This window comes from Branchiostoma floridae, chromosome 13 (assembly GCF_000003815.2).
Source record: "Branchiostoma floridae strain S238N-H82 chromosome 13, Bfl_VNyyK, whole genome shotgun sequence".
In the NCBI taxonomy this organism is placed as follows: Eukaryota; Metazoa; Chordata; class Leptocardii; order Amphioxiformes; family Branchiostomatidae; genus Branchiostoma; species Branchiostoma floridae.
The window spans coordinates 15798815-15809246 of NC_049991.1; the positions used below are offsets into that span (position 1 = coordinate 15798815).

The window sequence follows — 10432 nt, forward strand, 5'->3', positions numbered from 1 at the left end:
GGGGGAGGGGGAAAAAAGGAGAGGGGGGGGAGGGGGGAGAAGAAGAAGGAAGAGAGGGGCCGGGAGAATGAGGAAAAAAAGAAGAGGGAGGAAAACCCCGAAATAGCGCTACCCAAAAAATAAACACCGCCGCGCCGAAAGTCTGCGCAAGAGGCTATGAGAAATGGGAGAGTAGAAAGTTTTAAGATGCAGAGAAGACGCTCAGTCCCAATTCTCCACCCGGAGCCCGGTCGGGTAGCTTTCGGAAACGAAAAGTGGTATGATAAGAAAGGAAACACACACACACAGACACAGAACGTAAAAAAAATAGTCAGGAACATAATTTGTGTGGGTTAACACTTTTATTTTTCGTTTCCGCAAGCATCCCGGTCGGGCCCCGTTAAGCCCCCTTCACACGACAGCACGAATGAGCCGGAATGCCGTCGGAATAAAAATTATTTTCTATTCGTGACAATTCTTGGCAATTCGTACTGTATTCTAAACATTCTTACTGCATTCCAAATATTCGTCCCCGTTCTTCTGGCTGGCTCGAAAGTTTTTGACATGTCAAAAACTGTCGAGGTGCATTCGAAGTGGATAAATATCGAGTGGATTCTAAGTGTATTCTAACTATTCTAACTGCAGTCTGACCGCATTCTACGGCATTCCAACATTGTTCAAACATTCTTATCTCATTCGATCGAGAACCGAAACGGCAAGCCACTTCGAATCCTACCAGAATGCGGCCGAAGTATCTCGAATGCAGTGAGAATGTCTAGAATACACAACGAATTCACAGGAACAGAAAGGGATTTTCATTCTGACGGCATTCTGTCTCATTCCTTCTCGTGTGAAGGGGATTTAAGGCCCATTTGGAATACCCACTCGGAATGGCATCGAATGTGACACGAATTTTGCAAATACTTCATTCCGGCTGGTTCTGCTTGATTCCTGCTGATTCGATTTCAGTGTGAAGGCCCTATTACGGGGAACCTAATAGAACCTAAACTTTACCTTGCTCATCACCCTGGGCGGCTGCTGACTGAAGAAGGTGAGCGTGTCGTCGTGCGGCATGTCCAGCATGGCGGGGTGGTTCTCCAGCACAGCGCGCAGTCTCTGCCACGTCAGCGGGGGGATGGACGGGTACCGCCGCCGCAACTCCTGCAACTGCCGGTGCTGCTCTGCCGTCAGACGATGCTGGCCTGCGAGGAAGCAATTTGAAAAAAAGGAGAACATTTTAGTCTATTACTATCACAAAACCTATATTGTGGCTTATCACTTATGATTTTAATGTTCTGCATAAGTGCATCTCTATGTGTACGGTTTGTATATTGCAATAGCCCATGAGTGACAGCAGGACAGCAGACCCAGAAAGCAATAAATAAATCAAGCTCAAGAAAAGGAGACAGACTTATTTTAAAAATTGCGGCGCTGGGATGACCGTGTCGATGTCAGTGTCGAGCAAAAACCAGTATTTAGAGAGTTTCCTGACCGAGTTTAAATCAGATTAGTATTAGTGACTTTGACCGATAACAAATAAGAACAACGATCTACACCTAGAGGTAACGATTAGAATCAAAGCGTTATTCAACAGAACATTGACATGCATACCTGTCTTTCTTGTCCCCTTTCGGCTTTGGCAATCCTCCATTGCCGTGACGCCCTCAGCTGCCTCTGAGTTCGATTCATCTCTGGCCGAAGTGTCATTCTCCGCGGCCGATGTGAGAGACACTAACTTTTCAATTGTTTCCCCTTTCAATTGTTTCCTCAAATTCAATTTCCCCGCGGTCGCTGGAATGTGCACCTTGCGGACGACATCGTCTGTTGTACGCTCTGTCGAGGAAAGTGTATCGATTTCACCGGTTTTCTTGACAGTGCCTCGTACACAAAGTTTGGCGGCATTTGCTGTAGTGTCATTCTTAGTCCTCGAGCTCTGAATCACCGTGTCGCTTTGACTCGAGCCATTCACTGACTTTGCTTGAGTTACTGCCTCTGTGGACTTTGCTGGAGTTACTGCCCCTTTCGATTTTGCTGGAGTTACTGCCTCTTTAGACTTTGCTGGAGTTCCTGCCTCTATGGACTTCGCTGGAGTTACTGCCTCTGTAGACTTCGCTAGAGTTACTGCCCCTGCTGTCTGTTTTCTCCGGTCCAGGTTAGCTTTATTAGGACTGGGAGACAGTCGTGTCTCTGACCCAGAGGTCTCCTGGTCCGCGGAATCGTCCGACTGACTGTCCCCTTCTTCCAGCTCGATGATGTCCGCCCATGACATCCGTCCGTCCGTCCGTTCGTTACTCTCGGAGTCGCTTGACCGTTCGGATTTCAGCTCGTCCAGACCTTTCCGTGGCATCTTCTTTTTCTTCTTCTTCTTCTCGCCGATGCCGTTCTCTTTTCTCCATCTTTTGTAGTCATCTATCAGCGAAAAATATAATATGGACATTCAAATCAAACCATTCCATTTCTACACATAAATATATCAAAGCATAGGAAACATCGATATGTACAGAATCTGTCCAAACCTTTCTTCAAAATCCCATTACTGTCTCCAAATGAATGATTGGCTAATGAGGACTTCTTAGAAGATTAGCTATTGATAGAATTCTTAGTACGAATTGAAGGACAGTGTAATATAGCCCCAGGGGTGCCACTAGTTAGTTAATACTGATGAAATCTCCTTTGTTATACATGTATCAGATGATCATCAACACCCAAAGGGATCTGACGTTAATTTCCGTTTCGCATGCCTAGCTGTACTTATTTGTTACCGGGGTACTAATCTCCAAGGAGATCCTACGGTGCCATAAGATAGTATCAAAAGCTGGCCAAGGAGTATAGCCGGCCAAAGGGAGTCAAATGGACACCGGATGTAAGTTTGATACTATACATTACGCCACCGTGGATCTGGTTGGAGATTACCGGCGCACGTCACAACATGACAGAGTCCCCGAAACGTTTTTATTCTCTTGACAACTGGAAAATTCCCGGTTATGTAACTTATGACGTTGTTCCCCGTGAGCTAGTAACACGTCCGGGCGGGCGAGCATGCATATGACGCACAATACCGGGGCACGTCACAACATGACAGAGTCGCCGAAACTTTCTGTTCCCTTGGCAACTGGAAAAATTCGCTGTTATGACGTCATCCCAGTGGGCTAGTAGAACCACGGCTGAGCGAGCATGACGCACAACCCTGGGACGAGCTACTCTCTTCTCAATTCTTCTCAGGACATTTATGGAACGGTACAAATTGGCCCAAATTGGACGAATAGTCTATCGAGGGAGTAATTCGACCACGGGTGCTTCTTGGGGGAAATTTTCAACCTATCTTTTCCCGTCTAATCGGTCCCGAGGTGATTGTACTCAAGGGGAGACCAGTTTATTACACTATTAAAAGGACTGAGTGGGCGGTATTATTGCAAAGGGTCTTGGAAGGGCGACAGTAGTTTTCAGATAAATTAGGACACAAACAAAAAAGTACCACCAAAACTTTCGGCGAAAGATCTCCAAGTTAAATCTCCAAGCAGATATTCACGAGCAAAAATCGTAATTGCCGGCGCGCGGCCAAGACTGTCAGGGGCTGTCACACTGTAACAGATTTTGGCTGACAGTTACGATTTTGTTCCCGGAAGATCCACTTGGAGACCACAATATTTTTCAATACAAACGCAAAGCCGTACTCAGAAATAGGCTAAATGAACAGATAACATGTGCGTCGCAAACTGTACTTTTTGGCCAGCTAACTCCTCTGGCATGTAATCTGTCCATTTAACCAAATTCTACCATTTTTTGCGACCTGTGGAGCCTTGTAGATGCCAGGGATGGTTCCAGTATTCTCCTTGGGTAGAGCTCCCTGGGTAGAGCTACTAGTATTCGGTACGTGTCAAAAGGAGGTCATCAACACACAACCACAAGTAACAACTGGGTGCCGAGTGAGCGGACCATAACAATGAATAATGGAGACGTGTTCTCCGCCTTTGTTGTTCTAACTGATCACTAATTGCGCACTGAGTTCATTTGTTGGTAGAGTCAATTAACAACTTTTTTCTTGTAAGAACTTGGCACCTGCTTTAAATACGGTGTTAAAAATCGTGTCTTGTCTAGTTTGGAGTCAGGTTGTGCGGAGAGTTCAATTTCGTTCTCCGGGATAGCTGTTTTGAGACTTGAATAAATTTTTATGATAAATTGTGTAAGAAATGTATAGAAAAAGACAAGGCCGAACCAATTTCTCTATAATACATGTACACGCACAGATACCATACCGACTGTTATTTGGCATAGCTATGATCGCATTTGCTTGCAGAAGTATGTAAAAGTAACGTTAGCCCACTTCTTTCCAATCGTTGAGCAACATCATTAAGTTATACCAAGGAGCTTTTATCAGCAAAGGCTCCTTGGTTATACGCATTCCAAGGAAACCAATGAACACGATTTCTGATAATTCACACCGAGACCACCTAGATGAAAACAAACATACATACTAATACATTGTTTTATGGCTATGTTGAAATTTGTTACACAAAACGGGCTTTCCATATGACGGCATTTGCACCATGGCTGGGGCAAAGTTGTCGTCCCATTAGAACTGGATGTTGATAATAAAAAATGCTGGTCCCAACAATGCAAGCTGTAGGCGGCCACACTTGCTGCGGCTTCATTTGCATGATGATCGCATTTCCATGCATTTTCCACGGGGAAAACAGCTGGCGTCTGCTTGTCACAGTGGGTCGTTTCCATAGTGATAGTCTAAACGAGCCAAAGAATAACATCGGAATTCCAACAAATACCTCATACAAAGTGAGCAGATTCATTTCAGACCAAAAATAATTTTTTCATTGATAACGTCACACAATGTCATTTATTTCAAGTTGTAGACAACGTTCAACCACTTCTGTCGTTGTAGCCACCATTTAGAATAGTTTACTGTCCGATTTTAGAGGTACGCAGGAATTTGGCTATCTTTGTATGTAAATGATACGACATTATCATTTGTTAAACCAACCACCCCTGTCATGAAACCCAACACGAGCCAACCACTCCTCATTGTTTGTTAAACATGCCACTAAAAAAAGAGGTCACTCCAAACCGAAAATACTTTCGAAAATGAAACACGTGCGTTTTGGAATGGATGACCAAGTAGCTGATATTATGATAATATTTCTCCATGTACCACTGTGCACACTGAAGAAATCGTCACAAAAACTCTTCGTTGATCCCCCGGTTTCACAGCCGGACAGAAAAACCGTTGGTCTGCAAATACGCTTTTCCAGGGACACACACTTCAGCAAACTTACTTCCTGTCCTTACTTCCTGCCCTAGCTTGAACTCATGTTCTTTGTTCATGGGGTAGATTCAGAGGCCGTGTTTCTTGAACTATTAAAACCAAGTCGGTTTGGAACATAACAACAGAAAGCCGCTTAGAAAATGTCTCTTTCCTACCAGCCTGAGACAGATAAGACCAGATAAAGTTGAGCAGCGTGAGCCGAAAACCCAAGGACGTCTGATGTAACGTCCTTGGAAAACCGTAGACACGAGTCTTTTCAGGAACAAAGAACTGTGAGGACTGACCTTCGGTAACAACGGCCTGTAGCATGTCGGTAACCGTCATGATGGGCGAGGGTTCAGGAGGGTCGTCTGCGGGCATGGACTGGGTACAAGGGTGTAACTTCACGACTGTCTACCGAAGTTGTGAACTTCCCTCACGGCCGGGTTGTTGTTGTTTACGTGCCCAAAAGGAACAATCGGGTCCCGATTGCCGATCAACTGGTGGAGAGCGCATGCGCACTGTTTGTCTGATTGTTGTCTGGCTGATCGGATTTGAATTCCCATGGTTGAATAGAACCTCCCTGGTGCAGACTAAACAAAGGCCCTACGGCAATCAATCAATAACCTCATTAACTAGGTTTTATAAATTTAAACTTGCGCAGATTATTAAGACAACAAAGTTATTAAAAGTTGTCGTCCTATTAATGTCAGGTCCTCCTAAAAAATTTATCATTTCAGAATTTGCAATATTAAACTTCAAGCAGATGTTTGGAGGAGAAAATTGACAGACAACCCAGAAGATGGGACAAATGTTTTTCAACGTTGGCTAGGAAGGGAGTTTTTTTAAGGGGGGGGGGGAGAGAAAACACTCTTCCAGAAGTTCCATGGCAAACTCCCTTCCACGGCAAAAAGGAACGGCAAACTGTCGGGTTTAAGCGGATGTTACGACTTTCTCTCCAGGCACGTACTACTAGTACCTGGTTATACCAAGGACGTTATATAAGAACGTCCTTGCGATTGGTTATACATATTACGGGCAATGAGCACGTCAGAAGCATACTGCATGATGCCTGGCTGCACTTAACTGTTGCGTTTTACAGAATCATTTATTGATTTATTTATGTTTGGGTCAAGAAGGTTATCTCCCCCTTGTGAGGATCTATTAGAATGTCACATTTGGGATCCGCGCAAATCAACAATGATTACCCTGTGACGTCAATCTCTAGGATTTGACAGAAATCTGTGCTCAGATTGATAGTGATTTATCTACCAAAACGAAGGGGCACGTCTGAAGCATACTACACGTAAACAGTAGCACACAGTAGCACTCGCGTTCCTGACGACTATGTCGCATATTTAAGAACAATCTGGTGCTTTATTGCCTTTATGAATCCTTCAATGATACTTGTAAATATTTGACTTGGCAAAGCACTTTGAACTTATGCTTCTATCCTTTTATAGCTTAAACTTACATATTTGATATTTTGTTACACAACAGATCATGACCTCAACATAGGTCTTCAAGTCTCGTTGAGAACCATCAGCTCTAGTAACGTTACATGTACTCCAAATCTTGACGTTTTGTGCTAAATCTTGAGATGTTTGACTCCATCTTGAGATGTTTTGAGACGTTCTGACTTAATCTTGAGAACTTTCACGATACCTTATAAAATCTTAAGATACTTCGACACAAGATACTTAAAAAGGATGTTAAGGCCTGGAGTTCTCGTCAATCAGGTACTACCCGTAGCCCGAATGACGTCACTATACTGTCTATACTAGGCAATTCACGGCAGGTCAAGCGGTCAGTGAAGTGCCCAGAAGGAGTGATCAAAGAAATGTCCATAAAATGTGTCATTACGGTGCATTAAGGACCCTTCGGCCGGTCTCTGAACCAGCTCCAGGCATTTTCTGTATGGGCGGGAACCCTTTCTCACCTCTCAAGTTTATGTTCTGATTCTGATTATAGTCTGGGTGATTTTTAGTTTATCGGCGCCCCAAACTCTCCCCTTACCAACTGTTATTAAGTGTTAGTTAATAACCTAGGATGGTACATGTAATTAGGCTAATGTAGTTTATGATAAAGGAATCAGACAACAATAGTTAACAAACTACAGACATATGTATGTTTTAATTTTCTAAGAGTTTGTTAACTTTATTAACCTGTAATAACCATGGGATATACAGGTATACAAATCCGCTCCGCTCAGTTGGCCTATACACATCACCAAAGTAAAAAAAAATTGCGATGTTTTAAACTTGACAACAGTTTTAAACTTGACAACAATTACCACTTCTACTCATGCTGTTTGATATGTATGTTTTAAAGTTGTGAACTATCAAAATTACATGTTCATGCATATCTACAACATAACTGTACTTAATTTCAAATGGATCTAAGGTCAAAGCTGCACTGCTATCTAACATCTGTAAAATGTAGATAGTAATCTAAGGCCAAAGATACACTGCTAACATTTTTAAAATGTTAATAATACCCCGATACCAAAGATATGCAGCTATTTAACATCTGTAAAATGTAGATAGTAGTCCAAGGTCAAAGATACACAGATATCTAATATCTGTAAAATTTAGATACATGTAGTTGTTTAAGGTCAAAGATGCAGTGTAATATAACATTTGTAAAATGTAGATGGTAGTCTAATGCCAAAGATACACAGCTATCTAACATCTGTAAAATGTAGATAGTCTTTGCTCGTGTCTTAAGTTGACAGGCTTTCATTGACTTTAGTTGGTAATCAGAAATTGTACAGCATACGCTAATAAATACCAATGGCTTAGAAGCAGTGCTACAAAAATTACATGTTGAATGCAAAATGCCAAAGTAATTTTTATACAAAACCTGTTGTCAAAAATACCTGAAACAAATATATACATGCCGTTTATCGTAATACTAGTAATCCATCCATTCAAATAATTTTGTTCTTACATTGAGTATAATAACCAACAAGCTGCCTCATATCAATACAATATCCCCTCTCTAATTTGTACAAACATTGTAACATTCCACCTTATTTCCACCATCATATACACACCGAGAACAGTGAACAGGAAAATACATCTCTGACTTGACGAAGGGACCTGCATGTAACGTCATTGTCAGCCTGAAATTTTGCACCATTTTAGGGCATCCTAGTAAAGGTGTCAACAAAAATTATCACCTACTTCAATAGGTGATAAAATTCTTAAAAGTCATGCACCCAGATATACAAGATGATGTTATATTACAAATCTCCTTTGTTTTGTTGAAATGCATTGCTAATGAGTTCGTATTACTATCTATACATACAATTGCAAAGCTTTGGTACCACTGTCACCTACTTTTCAAGTTTTAAACCTTTTTCATGTGCAGTGTACATGTACTCTCAGACAGCAACTCTGTAGTGTATACCCAACCTTTTACTGGCACAGATGGTTCATTATGCTGCCTTCAACTAGCAGCATTACCCAAGTACTAAATGTACATAACTACGTTCAATAATACAACACAAACACCAGTAACGAATGCACCTTACCGAGCTATTTACACTTCATGTTCCATGAGCTCTCTGTTTGGAATATTGTGTAATTACCATTTGGAAATCATGTGTGATCACGTAAGTAATAACATACTTGCTGGTGGTTACGCAGATGCATGTCATGAGAGTGTTTGCTTGTGGGATGTGTAGCATTGCAGGGGTGAGCCTCAAACTAATGACAGTAACATATTTATATTCAAGGCTGCAGCCCTTACTGAAATTAAATGTTTGCTATCCACAGCCAATCAAACTCTGAGCGCCGAGAGCCCTCCACTTTCAGTGGCAATACTGAACATCCACCAATCTATGAATGTTCAACGTGATGCTGTTCAAGAGTGTTGACAGACCTGGTTGACAACAATTACCTTTACACAAGCACAGAAGTGGAAAAATCATAGTGGGATGAAGCATGTTGTGTGCATGTGATGCTACATGTGTATCTGCCTTTGAACAGCTGTCACTTACTTCCCTGTATCTGAGATGCCATAATGTTTGTGTGAATCTTGCATTCTCTATATCTAAATCCCGCACCTTCTCAAGTTGGTTGCCACCTAAATGAGGGAGCTTACGAACAAAGGACAACTTTACAGTTTAGAAGCAGAACTCTAAGATTCAAGAATAGTACTTTACCATAATTTTTTAGTGTAGAGTTGTTGAATGGATTTTAACAAATTTGAAGAATGCTGTTTGTAATTCCCCGAAATACCCCAATTCAGCAGGTAAAGCTGCAATGGTATGTTTGAGCACTTGTTGCTAATAAACCTGTCAATATCATCATCTTCAGCAGTTCAGGCTATCTTTCTTGGGCTGAAACATGAAATTTTGAGATATTGGGACATTCCACAGGGCATTTGTCAAAAAAATGCAAAACAGGCATTTTTCCTGGGTGGGGCAGCAATCCGACATTTATTCCACGTTCTTCAATTTTTGCCTCTAAGCCATAGTCCCTTCAGATAAGGCAAAAAAACACTCTAAGGATGGCCTCACTTAAAGTATGTAAATGTGGAGTGGTTGAGAGCGTCAACTTGTTTTTTTCTTATCCCTCCCCTTTCCATGCTTTTCCAGACCTAGGCTGTCCTGGAGGCGAGGAGTCATGAAGGACCTACAACATGCAAAGACCTCATGGCATGAGGCTAAGACAACCGCCAAAGACCGAGGAAGGTGGAGGCATCTCACCGAGGCCCTGTGCTCCAGAAGGGGCAAAGAGGATTAAGTCAAAGTAAGTCCCCTTTCCATGCAGGGTTTCCAATGGAACGTGTATAATGATACCGAAGTGTTGATACATCTCTAATAGCCCTGCTTGCTCCTATATATCCCATGTGATAAAAGTATGTACCGGTAGATGTAGAGGAATGCATGGTTGAGTGAGTGTTTTTTTCTTGTCTCTCCCCTTTCCATGCAGGGTTTCCAATGGAAGGTGTATAATGATGCCAAGTGTTGATACATCTCTAATAGCCCTGCTTGCTCCTGTATATCCCACGTGATACCACATAGCTTCAGTAGGAGTAGAGTGAGGAGCATTAGACGTAATGGACTTTTATTACCCAGCATCGGCAAAACGACCACGTTGTGTAATGCACAGTCTCTTAGTAACTGCCTCGGCATGAAACAAGTTGTAAAAAAGGTTGTAAAAGTGGTGTCCCCATCAGGGCTCTCGT

At 42.3% G+C, this 10432-nt stretch overlaps 1 protein-coding gene across 1 annotated transcript in view; it reads right to left on the reverse strand.

The window, feature by feature from the left end:
* Positions 1–5765, reverse strand: part of LOC118429453 — an 8782-nt gene extending 3017 nt beyond the window's left edge. The window contains exons 1-3 of the mRNA XM_035839938.1: positions 5542–5765; positions 1591–2388; positions 994–1181 (exon numbers count right to left, since the gene is read on the reverse strand). Of these exons, the coding sequence (XP_035695831.1) occupies positions 994–1181; positions 1591–2388; positions 5542–5617 (1062 nt within the window). The 5' untranslated portion in view covers positions 5618–5765. The remainder of the gene's footprint in view (positions 1–993; positions 1182–1590; positions 2389–5541) is intronic.
* Positions 5766–10432: the final 4667 nt, after the last annotated feature.